General features: G+C 35.4%; 2 protein-coding genes across 2 annotated transcripts; both read right to left on the reverse strand.

The window, feature by feature from the left end:
- Window positions 1-11,018: 11,018 nt before the first annotated feature.
- LOC145603894 (uncharacterized) lies at window positions 11,019-18,596 on the reverse strand. The gene is made up of 5 exons (XM_081659866.1): window positions 15,674-18,596; window positions 13,863-14,453; window positions 12,705-12,874; window positions 11,459-11,990; window positions 11,019-11,366 (listed from the first exon to the last, which is right to left on the reverse strand). The coding sequence occupies exons 1-5, from the start codon at window positions 18,489-18,491 to the stop codon at window positions 11,293-11,295; spliced, it is 4,185 nt and encodes a 1,394-aa protein (XP_081515992.1). The 5' UTR covers window positions 18,492-18,596; the 3' UTR covers window positions 11,019-11,292.
- Window positions 18,597-20,152: 1,556 nt separating this feature from the next.
- LOC145605286 (uncharacterized) lies at window positions 20,153-23,646 on the reverse strand. The gene is made up of 4 exons (XM_081661331.1): window positions 23,400-23,646; window positions 21,315-21,432; window positions 20,995-21,226; window positions 20,153-20,505 (listed from the first exon to the last, which is right to left on the reverse strand). Exons 1-4 carry the CDS (start codon window positions 23,549-23,551, stop codon window positions 20,477-20,479), a joined length of 531 nt encoding a protein of 176 aa, XP_081517457.1. The 5' UTR covers window positions 23,552-23,646; the 3' UTR covers window positions 20,153-20,476.
- Between the last annotated feature and the right edge of the window lie 1,533 nt (window positions 23,647-25,179).

Here is a 25,179-nt window from a genome sequence, read left to right on the forward strand (position 1 = left end):
TTAAAACTGACAATAGAAAAGTGGAAACACCTTTTTCTTGTTTCTTGTTTTTGGTTTTTAGTTTTAAATAAAACAGGGAACTGAAAACCAAAAATGATGCCAAACAAGCGGACAAGCCCTTAAACTATGTGGATTGGATTCTTACCCATTCCAAATTATTCAACCAAATGATCCATTTAATTTATAGGAACTAGGAAGTATATCTTCATCACTCCGTGGAAGTATTCTCAATCACAAGATATGAGATATTGAAGCCAAGGTTATTTCTGTTTACAAGTTGATTTTGATCCATATTTCCAGGTTTTACACAAATTACTCCGTATCAATTTTCACTTTAAATTTTGATCAGTTTTTCAATTTTCCCATTAATCAGTTAATTTAATGATAATTGAAAACTCTTGAAACAAATTGAGGAAGTTCAAGTTAATCAATTTGATAAACAAAATTTGTTTATCAAATGGCAAAATGGTAAATAAAACAACATAAATGCACAATCATCATGGCATTTTCGTAAATATATCAACAATATTGGGACCCATATTTAATAAAAAGTTGTTGATTTATTTACAATTGTACCATTTGTTAACAAATTTTGTTTATCAAATTGATAAACTTGAATTTTCCCAAATTTATATTTTCGCTAGTTTTTCACATGTTAGCGACTACCACTACCAGCCTACCAGGCAGAATACTTTGATAATCGATTAATCCACACTCATTAATAGTTGAAAAGAATAGAGTAGTAATATATAGATAATAGACACTTATTATAGTTGATATAATAACGAACAGTACTAATTAGCATACAGTAGTTGAAAATAATAGACAAGAAGTGCTCCAAACCAAACAGAACACAAATACAATGACTTCAAGCTAATTTTGACGCTAATTAAATGACCATAATTAGCTTAATACTCTGTATTATCTACTAGTATGAAGAACGTCTTCTCTTTCTTTGCTTCTGTTTCGCTTGCATTGCTACCAATTTCTCATTGATTTCCTTCTCCTTGATTTCAATCTGCCTATAACGCTCTTCAAGTCGCTTCTCCTTCGATTCGAGTCGCCTATTCACTTGCTTCTCTTTCGATTCTAGTCGCTTGTTCACTTGCTTCTCTTTCGTTTCGAGTCGCCTATTCACTTGCTTCTCCTTCAACTCGAGTTCCTTCTCTTTCAATTCAACACGCTTGTTCACTTTCGATTCCACTCGTTGGTTAATTTCCTTCTCCTTCAACTCCAACTCCTCGCTTTGCTCCTTTAATCGCTTCGACTCCAACTCCATCGACAAGCATCGCTCCTTAACCTCCTTCTCTTTTAACTCCAACACCTCACTTTGTACCCTCAATCGGTTCGATTCCAACTCCATCGAGAAACATCGCTCCTTAATCTCCTTCTCTTTAAACTCTAACGCCTCGCTTTGCTCCTTCAATCGCTTCGATTCCAACTCCATCGACAAACACTTCTCCTTAACCTCCTTCTCTTTCAACTCTAACGCCTCGCTCTTTTCCCTCAATCTCTCCAATTCCGACTCCATCGACAAGAATCGCTCCTTAATCTCCTTCTCTTTTAACTCCAACACCTCACTTTCCACCCTCAATCGCTTCGATTCCGACTTCATCGACAAGCATTCCTCCTTAAACTCCTTCTCTTTCTCCTTAAACACCTCCCAACCCGCCTCGATTTCCTTCCGTTTCAACCCCAACACCCTCGTCGTCTCATTAATCTCCTTCTCCTTAACCAACAACACACTATACAACTCATCAATATCCTCCATCTCTTCCTTCTCCCTCACACTACAAGCCTCTTCGCGTACGACCACCTCCCGCTCTCGCTCCTCCACCTTCTTTATCCTCTCCTCGACACACTTAACCTTCTCGAACCCATCCTTAAACCTCCACTCCAAAATCTCAACCGCCTTAACCCGATCTTGAATTATTCTCTTCTCCAACTCAATCGACTCATACCAATCCTTAATCTGCTTTTCCCTCAATTCAACCCCTTCAGTTCTTCTTTTCAACCAACTCTCATCAAACTCCAATTTCTTAACCCTAATTTCAATCCCCTTTTTGAAATTCTGAAGCGATGTTCGAGCAAACTGATTTTCTCTCTCCTTTGACTCCACCTGCTTGACTCGCTCCACGATTGACTTGTTCACCTTTGCAAAAGATGCCTGCAATGTTCGCCATTGTTCTGTTAGAGCAAGCATTGAGAAAGATTTCGCCTGGAAATCCTGAAACGTTTCGCCGAGTTTCAGCATTAACAGCTTCGCAACTCGAAGATCGTTCGTTGTTTGATTCGTAACAGACATTGTTGTTGTTGTTGTTCTTGAAATTTAACACCCTAAAATTAACAAGAATAAAAAACCCCAAAATTCACCAAGAATTAAAAACGCTAATTTTCTGCAATTAAACGAGGACTTCTAATTTGATCGTATATTTTTGTTTTAAGTGAGGATTTTCAGATGGAAGGTGAGAGATGTAGTGATATTTATAAGGAAGGAAGGAAGAGATATGCGTGAAAATCAAGTTTCCATTTTTAAGATTGTTTTTGTGTTTGATTTATGGAAATTGGAAAGTGAAGATCAAGTTTCTTAATTTTACTCGGAGTATCAATTGGGGTTTTAATGTAAAGATTTTATTACAGCTGTTTTATTTTATTTTTTATTTTTTAAATTAGTGGATATGGCGGTGAGCTAGAGGTAGACCATGTAGTAGGATAAAAAGTTACTGTACAATTATTGATTAAAAAAAAAAAAATTACAATTAAATACCCCTAAAAGAAAAGGTTACAAGCACAAATTAATTACCCTTAAAAAAACAAAGTTTCTGAGTACTTTATCTGTCCCCGAAAAAACGATCCATTTGAGTTGATTATGCGGGTATTAAGAAAGTTAAATAAAAAGAAGTAAAAATATATATTGAAAAGATAAATTTACATGGGGTCTCTAAAAAATAGAGAGAGAAAGTACTAAAATTATATGGAAAATCAAATTTTTATAAAGGAAGCTAATTTTGCACAAATATTGTTGTAAATTTATTAGGTGTTTTAATGCAAATGAGTCATTTTTTTTTGGACTAAAATTAGGCTAAATGGATCGTTCGGAGGTAGTAATAAAAAAGAAAAATCAACTGACAAGTATAAATTTAGGATAAGTTTGATTGGTATAAGATTATAAATGAAATTATCTTATTTAATAATTCTATCTGGTTGTAATATTTTTGAGGAATTTTATATTGTAAATTAAATAATCCATATTTTTTTTGACAAGAACTAGATAATCCATATTAATATGAAATTAATTAATTAATTTTATTTTCTTACATTTATCTTATCTTAATTTTATCTAAATTTGTTTGATCTTTTCCTTAAATAAAAGTTGTTTGAACTTCCCGTAAAAAAAAAAAAAAAAAAAAAAAAAAGTTGTTTGAACTTATTGGGCATAAATATTTATTCAAAAAAAAAAAAAAAAAAAAAAATGAAATAATGTGACAAAATATGGCACCTGATAGGGAACTTATTGATCTAGGATCCCTCCTCAATTGATACTTACCTTTAAAAGATCAATTTGTAATAATTAAGGCCCTATTCTCTTCACTTTAAAAAAATAATATTAAGTAAAAATAATTTCAGTTCAGTAAAAATAAGTTCGGTTCATTAAAATTAATTTCAGTTCAGTAAAAATAAGTTCAGTTCAGTAACATTTAGTTTTCTTAAAGAAGAATTATAATAGAAAATCAGTAAAATAAATTTAAGTTCAGCAAAAATAATTTCAGTTCAGTAAAATTAATTTGTGTTCAACAAATATAATTTTATTTCAGTAAAAATAATTTCAGTTCCGAAAAAATAAGGTGAGGAGAACGGGGCCTAATAAATAGACGTATTAGGTTCCTCTTAGAAACGCAAAATAAATGAAAGATATGGATACAAATTACTCCCTCCGTCCCTTTTAATAGTCCCTTATGGGAATTTTTCACAGGAATTAATAAACACAAATAAGAATAGTAAAAGTACATTGAGAAAGTAAATTAACATTGGGTATGAAAAAAAGTAGAGAGAGAAAATAATAAAAGTACATGGTAAAACAATAATTACAAAGGAAAGTTAAATTTGCACAAATATTGTTGCAAATTCGAGAAAATTTTATTTAAAAAATAAATATTAATGGTTATTGAAAAAAGCAAATGAGACAAAAATTTGTCCATAAAAGACTATCAAAAGGAGATGGAGGGAGTACAATGAATTTGGACTTTATTACTACCTCCGTCCCCTTTTGATAGTCCTGGGTAAATTTTAGTCCCAAAATGTTCACCCTATTTGCTTTTTTCAACAACCATTAATATTAATTTTTTACTAAAATTACCTCCAATTTGCAACAATACTTATGCAAAGTTATATTTCCCATGTAAATTATGTTTTCCCATGTACTTTTATTACTTTCTCTCTCTACTTTTTTACATACCCAATGTCAATTTGCTTTTTCAATGTACTTTAACTATTCGTGTTTATTAATTCCCGTGAAAAATGCCCATAAGGTACTATCAAAAGGGGACGGAGGGAGTATCTAGTTAACTAGTTTGCTCGACCTGATCTCTAAAATCAAAACTCAGAAGAGTCCACACATAACAGGAATCTTTGGGAAATATAAAATTCAGACCATACTTAGAAAAAAAAAAATTACTTTATTGTTTAAGGTGTAATTTTTAAACGATTAATGAAACTTTATATTAAAGATATATTTATTAAAATTTTTACGTCAAAGTTCTAATAATTAGATTTTTAAATAAATAAAAAATTCTAATTAGATAAGTAAAAAATGAGATGACCTGTCAAAAAAAAATAAAAAATAAAAAATAAAAAATAAAAAATGAGATGATATTTATTGATATTTATACCCCTCCCTCCTTCAACAAAACCTATACTCCATATTATAAAGTTTAAACCAACAAAATTACATGGTTAAATTATGGCAATAATGAAGAGAGAAACAGAAATAAAAAGTGACAGTCATGAGACCAATGGAGATTCTTGTTCGAGTACCGGTTAAATCAGCCCATCCATGCAAGCTCGTCTCGAAGCATTGGCTCGCCTTGATTTCTAGTCCTTACTTTGTCCGTTGCTGTCGTTGACACTATAATAATGCATCAAAACATCAAGATAATCATCATCTACAATTTGTCAACTGTATCAATATTAATCCCTCTAATACAAAATTTGAGGTCCAAGCGTTAGTGCGTTATCTACGAACCACCCCTTTATATTCTTTAATTTCCTCAATCAACAATGTCATATGAATATGCTATTGTGTGTATCTAATAATTTACTCTTGACTTGTGGAGGACATACTCCGTCGTTAAATAGTATTGAGTATCAAACCCCTTAAATAAGCAATCTTATAGACTCCCCAGCTTCTTGGATAATCCTATTACTGAATTCAGCGGATGAATTGCTACTTTGATTCTTCTTTACTGTCATTAGCTTTCAGCACTTGTCCTTTCTTCTAACTTCTTCTCTAGTTGCTTTATGCGTAATTCCAGAGGAGCAGGTGAAAAACTGCACTCAAGCTTGAAATTGGAAATGCAGTTGATTAAGACTCTGAGGGCAGATATTTCCATGTTGACAGCGTCATTCTGCAGCAAGTTTAAATAATAGGATCAATCAAAGATAAGGTAGAACTTCAGCTTTGTATTCTGTAATATTTGGAAACCTAATATTTACTAATAAAAGGAATAATCAAGGAAGGAGCCGAAAAACATAAAAATAGAATGATTTAAGCAACAATGCCTGAGCTCTGTCACTGTCTTTCTTGACCATTTCCTGCACTCTCTTCTGGATGCACTCCAAATGGGCTTTCAGTAAAGGAACTGGTGGGAAAGCATCTTCCAACTTGAATGCACATATATACACAACTGCTCGAAGTTGCTCGTCCCTCTTGATAAGAGATCGGATAAAACCTGAAGTAGATAAAATTAGGTGTGGACTCAGTGACTCGAATAACCACAGGCTTACAAAATAAAGGTATCATGAAGTGCTAAACTTCAGTAAGTTTAGTCCGAGTGAACTGTGAACGGGAAACAAGGAGGGTTAAGTGATGTTTGCTATGATAATATTAATCAAATCTGTGAAAGAAAAATCACAGACTTGAAACAAATTACATCCAGAAATGTTCAGCTGCAGTTAAAAATATCATTGACGAAATACATGCTTATTAGGCAGATGAGAGACAAGTACTAAAACCTGCTTATCCAACTAATTGAACAACTTGGTTTCAAAAAAAAAAAAAAAAAAAAAAAAAAAAACTAATTGAACAACTTGGCTTAAATTAATTCATATATTCGTTAAAGCAAATTCTATGATGATATGATGTTTTTGTATACGCTGAGTTGAGCATGGAGCTATGGATCGGACTTCTACATTTACACAACACGATGCTTCTAGGCAACTGCATGGATATTCTGGATAAAATGACACATATTACAAGGCTAGGCTATTAGCAGTTGCTATCTGAACTAGATGAAGACATCGAGGATGCTTGTAATAGATTTGGAGAAAGCTTGAATGGTAATTCAATTATTATAATTGCTTTAAATAGGCTTACAAGTGTATAAAGATACACACAAGTATTTAAGTATATATACAAAGGATGATATGATAACAAGGGTAGAAGCAAGCTAGTCATTAGTCATTTACATAAGATACGTGAGCCTCGTCCAATATGCAAGCATGATTATTATCCTTATTAGATCAGACGAAGCTTCTTTTACTCTAAAGAAAAGGCCATCTCCAACTCATACAGCTTACAAAAGAGAGAGAGAGAGAGGGGGGGGGGGGGGGGGGGGGTACAGAAATTACTGTACATGCATATCAATCTTTCAAAGGTAAATGACATTCGGGTCAATATGAGTATTTCTTACCCCTCTTCCAATAGATGGGTTCTGAAACTTTTAACAGGAATAAAACTGCAATTCTATTAATTTTCAGGTTGAGGGCAGAGGTAGAGATTCAAGATACCTGGAATTTTCTTCTTCAATCCCAATATCCGGCACAAATATGAGTCTTTCTCAGGCCAACGAACCTCACTCTCAGTATAGAAGTTCCCAAGAAGTGAAAAAAGTTCATCTTCATCATAAGAATCTGCTAACTTGTATGTAGCTAAAAACTGCAGGAAGGCAAAGATCTCCATAAGCTGAGACTGAGTATAACCCTGCTTAGCACTAAAATCTCTCCACATGATACTGAACTTCAACGCATCATCTTTTATATGCAGTGTGATACTAGTGTTTAGTTTCATCAATGCTCCTGACAAAGCTATGCAACTAGCAAAGTAAACTTGCCTAGTCATATTCTCTGACTTAACCAGCTCATATAAACTTTGAATCACATTAAGAACAAGCTTTGCTGGATCTGGTGCCAACTGAAGAGAATCAGAAATCTTGCTAAGCATCATATGTATGTCCTTGTAGTGCTTAATTAGGTAAGATATCATGCCATTTGTGTCCATATTTCTGCACAACAATTGAAGCTCACTCCACGCCACTGGCTGAAGTTCTCTGGTTTTTGCTTGTGCAGAAGTTGTAAGCTCTATGCAAGTAATAGAACAATAGTAAGCATTAAAAGTTAAACAAAGGGTGTCATCACTGTCATGCCAAGAAAGAAAGATAAGTGAGAAGCTGTATACCAGCTAGCTATGGGTTCGAGGGGCATTAGTAATGACAAAGTAGCAGTAAGCTCTTCAAGTTCTATTAAAAGTGCCAAGGAACAAAGGTATAGAAACCATGTCTAAGGGTCATCATACACTCAAGGCAAAAAGAGCAAATTTAAATCAAAAGAACTCCAAAAGAGACCATGACAACTACCAAACTAAGAAATCAAATGTAAAGATAATGTCAATGTTAAAAAATGCATCTAGGGTCCTGTATAAATTCACAAGAACATTACCCATCAAAATCAAGAACAAAGCGAAAAGTGTGTAAATTTTTGGCAGTCCAGCAAAGTCATACTAGTTTAGCTAGGGTATTAACAAATGACACACACACACACACACACAATGCTCAATGTCATAGGTTGTGTTAGTAGTTTCTTACATTGTCGTTGCTCTATGTGCTAAGCCATTAGGCCCATTAGTGAAATAATTAGGAGGCTAAAACACAAACTCCCCAAGACACACAGCAAGACAAGAAAATTTTAGAACAGGCTTGTTGAGCAGGACAGCTAGTACAATTTCTTCATTATCTTTCACCGGGAGAAAACGAAGGGGGGGAGGCCGCATTAATCAAACAGGATTACAGTATTAAGATCAGTTTGCATAGCTAGTTCAAACTGGCAAGTAAATCTAATCTCAGACATGTCAACTTTCACAGACATATAGAGTATGATCTTAGCCCTTTGCCACAACCATTAAGGCATTAACATTGGCAGTTTTGCCATAAATCCAACCCAAGAGGATCAAATCCAATTTAACTCGAATACATATGATCATATGAGCAATCGAGGATACCAATCACCAAAATATGGTTAACTCTAATCCGGGATCAAATCCCGTGAACATCATTGTCATTTGTAACTCTACAATATATATAAATCAAAAAGGAAAAAAAACAAAAACAAAAGATATGAACAAAATTGATTATTTTTTTTTTAATCAACTTCATCACAGAAAGGTCAAAAACACCACCATCATCAACAAGTCAACAGCAACCCATAATCCATATTTGAATGTATGCATAAATAATCTAAAACCCTATTTAGTAAAAATGTAAACAAATCTTCATCCATTAACTGCATGAATAATTCAAAAGATTAATAAATTAGCATAAAAAAGGTAACTAAATTATATAAAATGCCAATTTTTCAATACATTTGCTTTGGTTAGCCTTCAATTCTCTCTCCTCCATCTCCAGAATTTTTCGTCGCTCATCAAATTCGTTGAATTTCATCACCAATTCTTGGCTTCGTTCATTCAAAACTTTCTCTTTGCAATCCAACACTCGACATCGTTCATCCATCTCAGTTTCTCTCTCCTCCACCACTTTTCGACGCTCTTCAATTTCTCCCTCCATCACCCTTTTCTCCTCCATTATCGTCGCTTTCATTTCCGCCATTTCGCAACGTTTTGCCTCCAATTCCTTGCTAAGTTCATCAATTTCCGTCACTTTTACTTCAAATGCGTCGATTTTTGCATTAATTTGTTCTTCTTTAATCTGCACCTCTTTTAGCCTCTGGTTGATGGAATTCTCCAGCAATTCGACCTCTTTAAGGGAATTTTCGACAGTTTTTGCAGCTACAAGGATTTCTCTCTCCTTTGACTCGGTTGCTTTGACTTGGTCCGCCATTGATGTTTTGAGCAAAGAGAAGGAGCTCTGCAAGGTACTCCATTGTTCGGAGAGAAGAGAAATGGAGGTCGCTTGAAAGTGAGAAGAATTCTTCATTGATGATGAATTCATGGAATATTTAGAGAAAAATATACAGACATAGAGAGTGGGTAGGAAGGAAGACGATGAGACGCAGTAGAGCACCGAGGACGAGGAGTGAGTAGTGAGGACTTCTGTCTGTCTAACAGTTGCTGTTTTTTTTTCTTCTTTTTTTTTTACGATTCCAAAATTCATTTTACGGTTCCAACTTCCAATATACTACGAAGTACGTATTTTGGACACTTTATTGATTCCCAGATTGGAGCTGTCAAAAATTAATTGATCGCAAATTCGCAAGTGGACAAAAATCAATTAATTGACTGTTGGTGTAGTGGTGATTGAGAATATACTGAGTAGGAATAACTCGTATTCGATCCCGCAACAATAATTGGAAGGAAACCGGAACTTAACTACCCAGAATTGATCTCGAATCCGACTTAGCTCAGAGGGTAAAACAGGTGGAACACCAAACAAAAAAAATTGGACAAAAATCGAAGTGACTTGGACCCAGTGGGTAGGAGAGATAGAGAAAAAAAAATGTCAAAAATGAAAAGTGATGCAACTGATTAACAATCTCCTAAATAGAAAAGTGTAGGAACTAAAAAGAAACGGATGAAGTATGCACATATGAACAATGAACACAAAGGCACATAAATGTTTACTCGCATATAGAGCTTGTACAAATTAGTGTTGTATTGTGTTCATGTTAAGATAATTCCATAATTTGACCTATTTATCAAAATGGGTCGTGTTCAGATTAATTTCGTGTTCGGTCGTGTCGTGTTAGATATTGTAAGCTATACTTGTATATGTTATGACCTGAATTAATAGGAGATAAATAAACAAGGTGTGTTTTAGAGAAATTTTTACTCCCTCCGTTTTAAATACTTGCTCCATTTCTCCATGCGCGGAGTTTGTGGGGTAGGTAGTTTAGATAGGATTTTAAATTAAATGAGGTTATAAGTGTCATTTCACAATAATTAATGAATAAGCTAATTGAAAAAGCTCCTAAAATGAGCTTTTTCAAAAAGAGCTTATTTAGTGAAATAAGCTTACTACCAAACACTTGTATTAGCTTGTTTGACTAGTCAGTCAGCTAAAATGAGTCAAATAAGCTAATATACCCCCAATAAACTTACTACCAAACAGGGCCAAAATATAAACACGACTCATCAAAATTTAGAACAAAGCAAAAATGTATCTCAAATTTGGCAGTCCAGTAAAGTCATATTACTGCATCAAGAATATCGACGAAGGACACACACATGCTCATCAGCTCATGTTTTAACATAGTAGTGTAACCCAGAACATGGTTGTTGAACAGGACAGCTAAACCTAGAAGGCTAGTACATTTTCTTTCACTAGGGGGGAAGGTTGCATTTCCAGGTGAATGGAGAGAGCTCCCGAAAGCCGCATGTAAACACTTACTATTTAGGAATGGAGGGAACTTCCAACAAATTTTACCACTTACCAGGAGAATGCTCATCAATCTATTGATAATCCTTCATCCCTGGCCTTTTATAATAAATAATGTTCATTCCGAGCAAGAAACATAAATTAAAGAAGGATTTACACCACATGTTGCCTTCTGTTCACGAAGGAATATATACAGATACCAAATTCATCAGACTAGAGAAATTTCAAGTACGTAGTAGAAATTTTAGAAATTTTAAGTACCTGCCTACGTATGATCTTGATATTCACACTTAACATTCACGAGTTGTTACTTAACCTAAATTTGTACACATCTGGTATCTTTGAAAGTTCAATAATCTGGCATGATTAGACATTCGAAGTGCTTAAAACATCGTACCATTTGCAAGTGGAACTAGTAAGCTGATGGTTAGCAAGATCAGGTTTCTATGCACAAAATAATCATCTGCTCAACTTATCTCCTATAAAAATTTGTTTGCACTGCAATGGAATCACTGTCTCGTGCTGTTCTCTGAGTTTGACTCCTAGCTGTGAATATATAGTAAATCAAAGAAATGATAAGAGGTCTAGCAGTGAAACAAAATTGCGGGTGAGAGATGTAATATAGATAATTGCCTTACCGTTATAAACCAATGTAGGCATGCCAACAGGGTAACTTCCAGAAACTAACTCACCTGTTCTTGTATTATATGGAACATTAGACATGGTACCTAAGGGATGATGATGATAGCTATGCCAAGTAACAGGCAGATATTGATGTTGCCAAAAAGGATATCCATAGGGCCAGATATTGGCAGGCTGTCTAAAAGGTCTAGGATTATGAGGAGTTAACCCATGATGAGCAACTACCCTAGGACGCTTTTCTTGTTCAGCAGACTCTACAGAGACTGCAGGGCGTTTCTTCTCGGTATGGGAGTCAGGGGGAAGAGTTGGATTATTTGTTTCCATCCCCTCTTCTCCTGTCTTTTCCAAGTCTGAACACTTCTTTATTTTAAACGAACGTGCATTGGTCTTTCGTTTTACCCTTTCCTCTTCCAACTGCTTAATGCGCAATTCAAGAGAATCCGGGGAATAATGGGAATCAAGCTTGAAGTAGGAAATACAGTTGACAACTTCTTTGAGGGCAGTTAATTCTGTATCAGAAGCATCATCCTGCAAGAGAGTTCAATTCATGTAAAGAGAAGCACCAAGGGAATTGCAAACTAGATAAAGGAAAGAAATTTGATTTATCAATTTTTTACACTCCTTCAGACAAAGTTCTGGTTTTGAGGTTTTGCAGGGTTGTGTACTTGAGTACATGTTCATGTGTAACAGACATAAGTGGTAAGTCTCCAGACATTTAGATAGGCAGGCCGCCTCAGAAAAATTAGCAAAATGACTATAGCTGTACATATGTTCAAACTAATAGGGTAGTATTCAATTGAAGAGTAAGCCATGCAATCCAGGGTATCATAAAATTATGTATATACTTCGCATAAAAACAAATTAGAAAAAAGTATAAAAAACTTATGGCTGGATTTAAGCAACCCATTGTGGCACAAATGCAGTACAAAAGGAAATTTGAATCAGGAACAAACGACATAGTACAAGCTCCAAAAAAAACGCTTAATTAAAATATTTTACCCAATTATACCTAACATGTTGAGGAAACATACCTAAATCATGTCTAACCAACAGGATTACGAAAGATACTATACCAAACCTGCTGGATTTCAATAAAGAGAACCTATGAAGTACTAGACACACAACATGTATATACAGTTATTGCGTAAATCAATTAGTGAGTTGTTCCAAGTTTTGCATGAGTAAATAAAAAAGATTACCTATAGTTTTTTTTTAAAAAAAAATAAATAACGATTAATGTACCTGAGCTGTTCTGCTGCCACTGTTGAGTATCTTCTTAACGCTCTTGTGGATGTTCGCTAAATGGGTTCTCAATAGTGGAGCTATTGGAAAAGCATCTTCCATATTATGTGTACATACATACCTCACTCCTTGCAGCTGTTCATCTCTCAAAATAAGAGATTGGACAAGGTCTGTATAATGAACAAAAGAATTTGATCTCTAGTCAAATAGCCTAAGACAAAGTCAATATGAGATAACCTAGGACACGTTCACAAGACAATGACAAAATTACCAATATAATTTATTACATATGAGAAGGAAAAAAAAAAAAACTAATCAACCAGCCAGGGCCAGAGCACAAAAAGGAAAGCAGCTCATATCAAACACACTAAAGTTAAGAAAGACAAGGAATCATAGAGAGCCAAAGATCCTAGAGCTATAAATTCCTCTGCACTAGCCCCTTCAGCTACAGTTCACTAGTCAGATATACTTGTCTTGACTACAAATTTAATTGAAGATTTGAAAGTACTCCCATGCTACTCCCATGGTACAGAAGATAGCATGATAATAAAGAGAGAAGGTTGATGAACCAGTATATTATTCCATAGAAGAGAATAATTCACTAAAGCAGATCGCCAGATCCTAAAATGATGAATATACACTTATACAGCAATTGTCTGGGAAAAATTTTCAACAGCTATTATGTACAAAGCCCATTTTCTTTTTGATCACTATTTCTCAAGCCTCAAACAAATTTGATTAATTCAAGAGAGTAGACATTAGACATACAATTTAGTCTATGTGTTGTAAGTTTTTGCAGTATATAAGACACTGAACCAATCTATTCTTTTTTGGATATGAAGGTCATAGCAAATACCACTTATTGACATATATACTATGCAAGTCCTTTATACTCAAGCCCCTAGAAAGTAGATTAATCCACTAGACTAGAATTACAATTTGGTTTACTATGGTGGAGACTGGAGACATGTCAGTAAATAATATATGTAACCATTCTATTGACCCACTTCAACATATTTATTGAGTAGCAATATCAAAACTCGTAAATAAATTGATTTTCATGCATGAATCTTTTACCAGTAGAAAAGGTATATACGAAGTACGGTACTAATGAATAAAATAAACACGGGTATTAAGAGAATTAAGAGTTTCAATTACCTGGAATCTTTACTGTTAGTCCCAATGCATCGCATAAATATGTATTCTTCTCGGGTTGATAAACCTCCCTCTGATCATAAAAGGTTACAAAAAGTGAAAGAAGATCATCCACCTGGTAGAACTCTGCTAGCTTGTATGAGGCTACGTACTGCAAAAAGCCAAAATTCTCCAAAGAAATATCATCCTGCTTCAGCATCATCTTCCAAATGTCAGCAAATTCTCTAGCTTCGTCTTTCACATGAGAGGATATATCAGCCCTTAGTTTCATTAACTGAACTAACAGAAATATGCAGCCTTTTGTAAAATCTTTCGCCGGAACCTCTTCCAACTCCAACTCATAAAAACTTTGAATCACATCTAGCACAAGCTTTGCTGGATCTGATGCCAAACAAAGAGAATCTAAAAGCTTATCCTCCAACATATCATACTCCTTGACATGCTGAATAATGTAAGATCTTACACCTTTCATGTCCATATTTTTGCATAGCAATTTAATGTCATCAGACAACCTAATGGAGGATGAAGCAACAGAACTTGTCAAAGTCCCTGGCAAAGGCTCTTTAGTTTCAACTTGTACTGAAGTGGAGCTTCCTAAAAAGTAAACATGAAGAAACAATTAAGATTTGGTCTGAGATTATTTTAGATTCTCAGAAAAATCAGATAGAAAACTGAAATTCAAAAGATAATGTGAGCAAACTAAGATTAGAGGAGATCAACAAGAAACCACGGCAACAACTGCAGTCTAAGTACAAAATACTATATCATTCATACATTTTCAGTAGCACAAAATATTTATGGAAGCAAGAATGCAGAACAGAGAAAAAAATACAATCTTAAAATTGAATATATCCAAGGGTACTACCGTACAGAAATATGCTCGGAATGGTACTAGTAGCTAACTAGCTTTTACATAGAAATCTATTAAGATGAAGGAATGGATTCCTCAATATTCTGTACCAAGTATATCTAATAAAAGTACTGCCCATGAGCTAAGCATAATAAATTGATGTCTAGAATGCATTGGAAGTTGGAAAACAACTTAGAGACTCCTTTTCAGTTTAACAGATCAAGTAAGAGGGAAGAAAAAATTAAATGGACATCCACACTATGATGCATAATTCTTTATATGGTTAGGGAGTGGGGGGGGGGGGGGTGATTTAACACATGCAGAGAGCCAACATTGGCTTAACTACCCTTGACAGATTAGTTGGGCTATCTTTGATATCAAACTCTTATGAATATGGTATGTTCAATGGTTTCAAATTTAATTTGTTGCTGTTACAAAATTAGTTTTCTTTCTTTGAACTATCATATTCCAAGAAATATTATTAGACAGGCCAAACATAAAACAAGTAAGTTTCACTTATGGCTCCACCCATTTGAAAGATAGCATCAGCATCAAAATATGGCGCTTTGACTACTTTCACCCTTTGTGGCAGTGCCACTGCCACTTCACAAGAGTTACAATTTATCCATGATGACATATTTTTTAAATTTACAACTATTTCATGTATAGTATAATAGATTATTACATACATGCTAAATTAAAAGAGAGTTCTTGACCAGGATCCATGGAATGGGGTGGTTGAGCTCAGTTACATATTTACAATCAAGAAAACCACCTCAAACAAAATTTCCAAATTATGTGGGTTATACTATATACAAATCAAAGGATGAAACAAGGGAAAACTATATATAATTCAGCTTATATGCAACCATACACAAGCTGATCAACCATCAAATACTGGGTGTGACTCCGTGTATACTAGTAGCGGATATAAAAATAAAGGGAGAAGAGCAAAGAAGCTCACCATTCTTCGCTTTGGCAAGCTCATTACTAGTGTCACTTGATTGCATCTCTTTAAACTCTAACCCATCCCTAGTCCGATTCATTTGCTCCTCTTCTTTTAACTCTGGAGAAGCAAAATTCTCACTGAATTGTTTATGTTCAGAATTCTGCACTTGGCAAAACTCATTGATTTGCTTTTCTCTCAAATCCAGTGCTATGTAGCGCTTTATCTGCTTCTCTTTCAACTTCATTGCTTCATAACGGTCATTGATCTCCTTTTCTTTTAGCTCCATTTCCCTGCATTTCTCATCTATTTGCCTCTCTAATATTTTAAAAGCCTGAAGAGCCTCATTCAATTGCTTCTCTTTCAGCTCAGCCACGCTACACTGTTCACTAATCTGTTTTTCTTTCAACTCTAAATTTTCACAACGCTTATCAATGTGTTTTTCTTTTGGTTCAAGAGCTTGAAGGCGCTCATTTAGTTGCTTCTCTCTCAGCAAAACTACCTTACTGTGCTCACTGATCTGTGTTACCTTCAGCTCTAATTTTTGGTAACACTCATCTATGTGCTTCTCTCTCGATTCAAGAGCTTGAAGGCCCTCATTCAGTTGCTTCTCTCTTGGTTCAAGAGCTTGAAGGCCCTCATTCAGTTGCTTCTCTTTCAGCTCAATTGTCCTGCAAAGATCATTGATCTGTTTCTCTTTCAACTCTAAACTTTGGAAGCGCTCATCTATGTGCTTCTCTTGCAACTCCAAACTTAAGCAACGCTCATCAATGAATTTCGCTTTCAACTCCAAATCCTGACACTGCTCATTTATTTGCTTCTCTTTTGCATCCACCCCTTGTGAATACTCTTTCATTTTCTTTTCCTCCAGCTTCATCACTCTAAAGCATTCCTCTACTTCCTTTGCTTTCATTTCTAGAACTTCAAGATTTTCATTCAACTGCTTCTCTCTGACTTTTGCTGCTTGGCGATGTTTCAGCTCAATCCCCTTGCAACAATCCTCTATTTGCTTTACTTTCTGTTCTAGAGCTTCAACACTATCATTCAGTTGCTTCTCTCCCAATTTCACCACCCTCAAGTATTCATTAACTTCTTTCGCTTTTAATTCCAGACTTACACGACGTTCATTCAATTGCTGCTTACTCAACTCCAGAGCTAGTAAACCTTCACTCAAAGTCTTTTCCTTCAATTCTAAAGCTCGAATCCGCTCATCAAGCTCCTGCTCTACCAACTCCAGGCCTTTATGGCTCTCATCTGTCTGCTTCCCTTTCATTTCCAGCACTCGAACACCTTCACTCAGTTCCTTTTCTTTCAACTCTACTGCTCGGAAACGTTCATCAACTTCCTTCTCTATCAAACCCAACCCTTTTCGACTCTCAGTAACTCGTTTTTCTTGCAGCTCCAATTCTCGAAACCTGTCATTCATTTCCTTTTCTTTCAACTCTACTGCTCTACACCTTTCATCAACTTCCTTCTTCATCAACTCCATCCCTTTACATCTCTCATCAATTTCCTTCTCCTTCAACTCCAATGCCCGAGCACTCTCACTCATTTCCTTTTCTTTCAACTTCAATGCTCGAGCATCCATATTCACTAACCTCTCTTTCCTGTTCACTGCCAAAATACACTCACCAAGATCCTTCTCTCTCAACTCTAGCTTTCCTCGGCGCACCTCGAGTTCCTTCTCCTTCACTTCCAATGCTCCACACCTTTCCTGAACTTCCCTCTTCATCAGATCCACCCTTTCACAACTCTCAATCAATTCTCTCTCCTTCAACTCAAACACCTTACGCTCCTCCACCATTCTCTTAGATCTCATCTCCAACTCATCACACTGCTCATTCAACTTCTTCTGTTGCAACACCAATCCTCGACGACCCTCAATCAATTCCTTCTTCTTAACCTCTAATTCATTCCTACAAACCAAAAACCCCTCATTCACCTCCTTCTCCTTCAACTCCAACTCCTCCATTCGTTCTCGAATTCGCCTTTCCCTCGAATCCATCATCCCCTTCTCCCTCAATTGAACCCCCTCCTTCACCTCCTTCTCCCTCAACTCCAACTCCTCCATTTGCTCTCTAATTCGCCTTTCCCTCAAAACCAGCCCCTCTTCACGCCTCATCATCCCCTCATTCACCTCCTTCTCCTTCAACTCCAACTCCACCATTTGCTCTCGAATTCGCCTTTCCCTCGAATCCAACCCCTCTTCACGCCTCATCATCCCCTCATTCACCTCCTTCTCCTTCAACTCCAATTCCTTCATTCGCTCTCGAATTCGCCTTTCCCTCGAATCCAACCCTTGTTCCCGCACCATCATCTCCTTCTCCCTCAACTGAAACCCTTCATCAACATTACACCGTTGAGCCAACTGCTCCTCTCTCACCTCCAACACCCTGTTACGCTCCTCAATCTCCTTCCCCAACCCTTCCAACTTCTTCCGATTCTCAAGAATCTGCCTATTCTTCAACTCAATCACTTCATATCTCTGTTTCACCTCTTTCTCTCTCATCTCCACCTCTTCCACCTTCTCTTTCACTGATTTCTCCCTTAATTCCAGCTCACTCTTCTTCACCTCAGCCTTCTCCTTCAACATCTCAACTCTCTCAAAAACATCAAAAATTTCCCTCTCCTTTGACTCAAGTTCCTTCTCACGACTCACCATTGAAGCTTCTACAATGGAGAAGGAACTCTGCAAAGCACTCCATTGTTCGGAAAGAGAAGGAATTGAAAACACATTTGAGTTCGAATTATCAAAAGTTTCGACGATATTTTTCATCACTAACCTGGCATTGGCGACCTTTATAGCGGTTGAAATTGTGGGTGTTTGATCCTCCATTGATGAAGAAATTCTGCAGAAATGGAAACCCTAGGAGAGAGAATTTTTAACCAAAAATGGCAAGATAATTGGGGGAAAATGATGAAGAAATTTGCAGTTTCTGGAAAGAAAAATAAATGTGAAGAACAGGGGTAGAGTGGAATAGTGGAGAAAGGAATAACACAGACACAGTTGTTGCATTTGTTGAAAATTGACAACGTAGCGTCGTTTACTAGTATATCGTGTCAATATTTCTTTTGTATTTTCCGTACTTCTTTTATTTACCTGAGGTGTGAGCTTGCAATAGGTTGGGTTTGATTGGGTCGGATTGAATTTAAGATTAGTATTCCGTATCATTACTGTAGACGAAATTTGATTTATCAATCTGAACCGACTTCGTTCTTATACATGTTACTGTATTATTTTTAAATGCTCGCAATAATTTGAATTTGACACAAGTACTTTTTTTTTTGAATTGACATTAGTATTAAATTCAAATGTTATACTCCTAATGTAATTTATTGTATAGTTTCAGATTTTTTTTTTCCCATATTTTTTATAAATATAGTAAATAGCATATTTTATGGTCAAACTTGTGAGTAAGCATTTGTGTCAAATAAATTTTAACACGTATATAGAAATAGAGAGTATAATACTCAACCTTATGAATGCCAATGAGCCAATACTCTCGTAAACATCTTGCAAATAAGCTTGATGAAAGCTCGGTCAAAATCCTGTCAAAATAAAAAAAAAGTTTGGTAAAAGTTTATTCACTAAATAAGGTGTTGTTTGGTTGACATAAAAAAGTAAAGAAAATTGAAATTTCTAAGAATTGGAACTTTTTATGGTGATTGCTTGACAAATTCACTGGAGGTGAAAATTCCTAGGAAATTTAACTTCCCACAAAATGGAGCTTAATTACTGACCAAGATAAATAAAACTTCCCATAGCATTTTCTAGGAAATACAATACAATTACATAAGAATATAATTTCTAAGAATTTGCACTTTCTACGGTCAACCAAACAAGCACAAAATGAGCCTAAACAAAAAATCTAAATTTCAATTTGTCAAAAAATAAGCTCAGCTCCAACAACTCCACCCAACCAAATAAACAAGCCTAAACAAGAAATCTAAATTTAAAGCGATAAAAGATACAATAGTGCAAACAAGCCTTTTCTGGAGTTTTCCCCCACCCTATTCCCTAAAAACACCTAAACAATCGCTTATTCCCTAAAAACACCAAAACAAGCTAAGCGATGCATCTCATTTGCTAAAACAATGGTAAGTATGAGATTGGGACAAAGCAAAATGACCAAGGGTTGGGGGTTTAGGACTGTAGGATGATGCAAGGGGGCGTGCCGTGCAGCATGGGAACAAGATATGTAAAGAACAAGGCATACAAACACCTATTTTTGGCTTATGATTAACAACCTCCATTCTTCCAACTAAAAAAAACTTACAAAAACAATAAAGAAAAATAAACGCACAGATATCGTCAAAAGCAGAATGAAGGCTCTAAACAAAGTTTACATAAAAAAACAGAATTGCATATACTTTACATGATTGTAGTTAAAATTTAAACTAATGAATGAAACTTTGTTCTCTTCAAACTTAATGATTGTTGAAGCACCTAAATTTAAAAAATAAATAAATAAATAAAATAAAAAACAGACAAGAAGATGATCATTATATCTTTCACAATTGAAATTACAAGCACAGTTGTTTCCAATGTCAACACTGTTCTACATTGTTTATCCAGATTGATGGACATTTTTACAATCAAAATCAAACTAAAGAACCAGTTTGTCACATCTGTTGCATGCATATTTTCTGAGGAACACTGTAACCGGTCAAGGTCTCAGGGGCTCCTCAAGCAATAACTACCAGGGCATCCTCCGTGATTTCAAAGCTGCACACATTCAGAAGAAACCAAGACAAAGTAGCTCATTTGCATGACTGAGATTCTTGAAACATCACCACAAAGCACTGACTGTAAACTTCATTCTAAACCTTAATCCGAATCACAAATGAACCTGTTCAGGAAGCAACATATGACCGGTGCTTAGATTGTGAGGTACAGAAATGAAAATGAAAACTTGAAACATAAAACCAAAACACATTCAAAACAACAAAAAAAGGGTATCTGCTGAAAAACATGATGTGATTGATTGTAAATAGATATCTCTAGAAGTAAACAATTAGACCAGCTGCAGTCAAAGTGTCAAACCGGGAGGAGAAGAGTCGATTCAGAGTCTGATTTCTGACTGTAGGGATTTCAAGATCTCATATTGAATAATACTAACAAAGACTAGTGACCATATAACACACTTTAAAATAGACCCAACACACAAAAAGTCTAAATCCAACTAAGGCATTATTTATGATAATGGGCCATTTATAGCAGCTTGACTGCCAAAAAGTCATATAAATACTAAAAACTGAAAATAGCCACAAAGCATCTCTTTTCAGATGACAGTAGGAACTAAAATAAAAGCCACACAAACTTTTAAATGATCACTCACATGCAGGAAGGTTAGAAATATCTGCTGAAACAGCACAAGGTATTCCCAAGTTTGTAAGTGCCCCCCTTATGATTCCACAAGGAAAGTAGAGATGCATACTTGCTGCCTGTGCAGCTTTGTTCTCCACCGAAGCCTCAGACGTATCTTGGGACGTAACAGAACTATCAGGTGACGGATCAACAGATATGTGTGATAGCCAACGGAATCGATTATCTTGCAGCACAAAAGTACCCTAACGAAACATAACATAACTAATCTTGTGAGACAATAAATCTTCAATTAATTAATATCAAACCATTTAGTAGTTGGCAGGAACTCACTCTATGATTTGTCTTCAAATTGTCGATCTGTTTCTTGAAAATTTCAGACCAGAAATCCTTACAGATGAACTTGATTGCGTCAAGATGGTCACCAAATCGTGGTCTATCCATGGTATACCTAACAAAAACAACTTCATGTAACAAGCTGAAACTTCCTAGTTTCTACTTCCTACAGCAGTAACTAAATGCAAACAAACATTTGAACTCAAAACTTGAAAAAACAAAAAGTAAGTAACAGCAAATTAACATGAAACATCAATCTTGAACCTTGTTTTATTGAGAATGTGCACTTCACTAAGGAGGCTATTTGGCTATAAGCCTATAAACACATCAAAAATGGGATGGAATCAAATAAAGGAAACAAATAGAATGAATTTCCAACCCTTTCCCTTTTCTCAAAAAATGATCCTACTTGCTCCCTCACCTTCCGTCACTCCAGCATTTATCTACCTGAATCACGATGAGCAGCACTCCTCCCCCAACCAACTAGATGAACTTTTACGCTTTGTTTGAATAGCAAAGAAGGAAAGAAAAGAAGGGGAGGGAAAATGGAGGAAGGGAAGGGAAAAGAAAGGGAGGGGGAGGTGAGCTCCATTTTCCCTCCAAATCTCTCCAATTTTGAAGAGATTATGGTTATTAAAGAGAGAGGGAAAATGGATCCCTCCCTCTCCTTCCCCTTCCTTCCCCCAATCTTTTACCCAAATAAGAGATTTTGTCCCCCTTATTTCTCTTCTCTTCTTTTCCTTCCATTTCTTCCTGTCCAAACAAAGTGCTAAAGTTGAATTTAGGGCTAATTTGCTAATTAAGACAGAGGTGTGGAACAAACTACATTGTGGTAAACTGGTAAAACATTTGGAAGTAGCAGTTATTTCACCTCTTGGTATTTCGCTTCAAGTAAAGCTGGAAATTTTTACTTTAACCTTAAACTTGTCTTACATTTCAGTCTCGTATGAGCAACATAGTCCATATGTTAAAACATTAAGTAGAACCAGTAGTTTGAAACAGACTTCGGAAGTAAAGGTTCAGGGGTTTTTTTCTGGCTTGGAATGGAATAAGCACCCTTACTTGCATGAAGACTTTTAATAGATCTTACAAGGGTTTATTAACAAGGCTTATAAGATGAGATCAAGAAATAGACTTGCCAAAGCATAACACTCACATAATCTTTCCCAATAACTACCCCACCACAATTTTCAAATATCATTCACAGTTATCTCAATCCTTGCGATCTCTTAAGTCTACATTTACAGCATGCAATGTACAAACAGATGTGTAAACACCCCACCCCTAAAACCTGCTGAGCATTTAACAACTCTCTCTTTTCATAGGTCATACCTCATTACAGTGGTTAAGCCTCTCGGTATCTAACCGTAGATATCCCTTCTATAATGGAGTATAGTTGGATGATAAATCATCACTAAAATACAACAAAAAATTTCACAATATTCTCAATAGAAGTTGATTATGATCAAATATATAAACCATCCAAAAATTACATTTTGCAATCAGTATAGGCCCTTCACATAAGTGCAATACAGGCAGAGAAGTTCTTGTAAATGATCATAATGCTCGTATTTAAATTCATTCGAGTACATAAAAACAGCCATGAATACTACTACGATAAGCTACTCAATAATCACAAATCATCTAATCAAGCTTCTAGCGTGACGGATCTTACTCGTTTGGCAGCCGAGAAAATGGTGGCCATAACACAATTTACACCACTTTTCAAGACAATAAAACTATAGTACAAAACAATATCTGCCACATTGTGAGAAATTTACCAATACTAATCAAAAATCTCCTACATTGTGAGAAATTTCCCACCAATTTCACAAAACCAATCCCTAACAAGCTAAATCCCCAATTTCCCACCAATTTCCCACCAATTTCTAACCCAAATTCGATAAAATCCAAAATTACCACTACAAAAATCACGAATTTGTCAGAATTTCATCAAAAACAATCAAAATTCCCTCAAATTTCTAAAATTCCAACCAGATCGCATCATCACAATTCACAACAACTCACGATTCAAAAAGAAATGAAATTAGGGTTTGAAAAGAGTAAGAAAAAATCGAATACCTCTCGGAAAGTTGGTGGCCGACTTGGTAGCCAATGGATTCGATACGACGAGCGGCGAGCTCAGGTTTGGTGGCGTAGAAACGATCGGCGTAAGAAGAAACCATTTCGATCAATAAACTATCTACACAACTCTCCGCTACTTCCCTCCCCATTTTCTCTCTCTTCTCTGAATTTCAAAGGTTTTTGTGAATTTTGATGATGTTGAGTTTACAACCCAGAAAATGAAGTTGAAATTTAGCAGAAGAAAAGAAGGGAAAGTTGAGAAGCAAATTTGAGTTTCCTGACCCAAAAAATTACTAGTATACCAAAACTATGGAGTATAACTGTTAAAAGTACTCGTAAAAAATGAGTATAAAGAACATATCAATTTTAAAATTCATGACATGAATTCATTTTGGGCTGTAAAAATAATTGATCTGTTTGATCCATACCAAATTTCAAGTATCCGCAAAGATTGAGAAACAAATTGGAGTAACTTGATCCGTTTTAATTATATACGGACTATTTAAGAAACCAGTAATGTTGTAAATTTTTGGTTAGAAATTTCTTAGGAAAGGGAATGTAAATTCCCACATAATCTAGCATGGGAAAGAACTCGCCGAGCTCACCCTAGGTGAGTGAATTACTACAATGCATAAGAAGTTACTATGGAGTAATTCCCATGGTATATGATTTCATGTGGGAATTTATTCCCCATACTGAACCAAACAAACACTTAAGTTACTTGATAAACGAGCCTGGACCACATCCGACACAACTGTCCACTTTATACGACCATGGATGTTCCACCTCAAAACCATATGGCAATAGGAGGAGTAGCCCCTTAGCCTTATAAAGTGTTTAATTCTCTTTTTTTCAACCAATGTGGGACACTTACATATGGTGACACTTGAGAGGTTTATTCTTTAACACTCCCCCTCACATGTAAGGTCCTTTTAACTCAAGGATCACTTGATCCAATTTAATTTGGCCCAATACTTAATACCATCAAAGGTCCCAAATCATTAGAGGTCCCATACCGTGGGCCTGGCTCTGATACCATGACAAATTATAATGAATAATTCTCTGTAATTCTCATTAATCACAATGGCCACATACAATGCTTATATATTAGGTATACTTGGAGGGCAAGACCAAATAACCTAAAATAGCTCACAATATTCACAATTATCTTGTTTTCTAAAATATATCCCAATATTACTCCATACCATTTATTTGGCACGAACTATTATTGTATGATTATTCCCTTCTTCCTTCACAATATTAATTATCTCTATATCTTTACTTTATTAAGAGTTGTATTAAATTGATAATTTAATATTACAAGGTATGTAGTATTTGGGGAGTAAATGAAATGAAGCAAACCTAAAATAAGACAATCTTTAAGAGACGGAGGGAGTACATAATATACAATAAGTTATTTTAGCCTAGACATTGTCCCAAGATGTTGTAAGATATTGTAATTATCTCATGAAGTCATGATCATATCCATTGTTTGTTTTTGTAAAGATAGCATGTAATAGGATGACAATAGGAAACACTTTTGTATCTATACTCGAGGATGAGTTCAAATTTTGTCAAATTAATATGTCCTTTTTGTCATTTTCCTCTTAGTTTTTAGACCTACTTTTATCTCTATATTCCTCTTCCGGTCTTTCCTTTGTTACTCTTTGCTTCATCATCAGTTATAGTTCACTTTAATTCATATGGCATATTGAGGCACCAATCAGGCAATCAATCTATTACATAGACCCAGATGTAGCAAAGTACTCCCAATCCT

Source organism: Chenopodium album, chromosome 22 (genome assembly GCF_948465745.1).
Source record: "Chenopodium album chromosome 22, dcCheAlbu1.1, whole genome shotgun sequence".
In the NCBI taxonomy this organism is placed as follows: Eukaryota; Viridiplantae; Streptophyta; class Magnoliopsida; order Caryophyllales; family Amaranthaceae; genus Chenopodium; species Chenopodium album.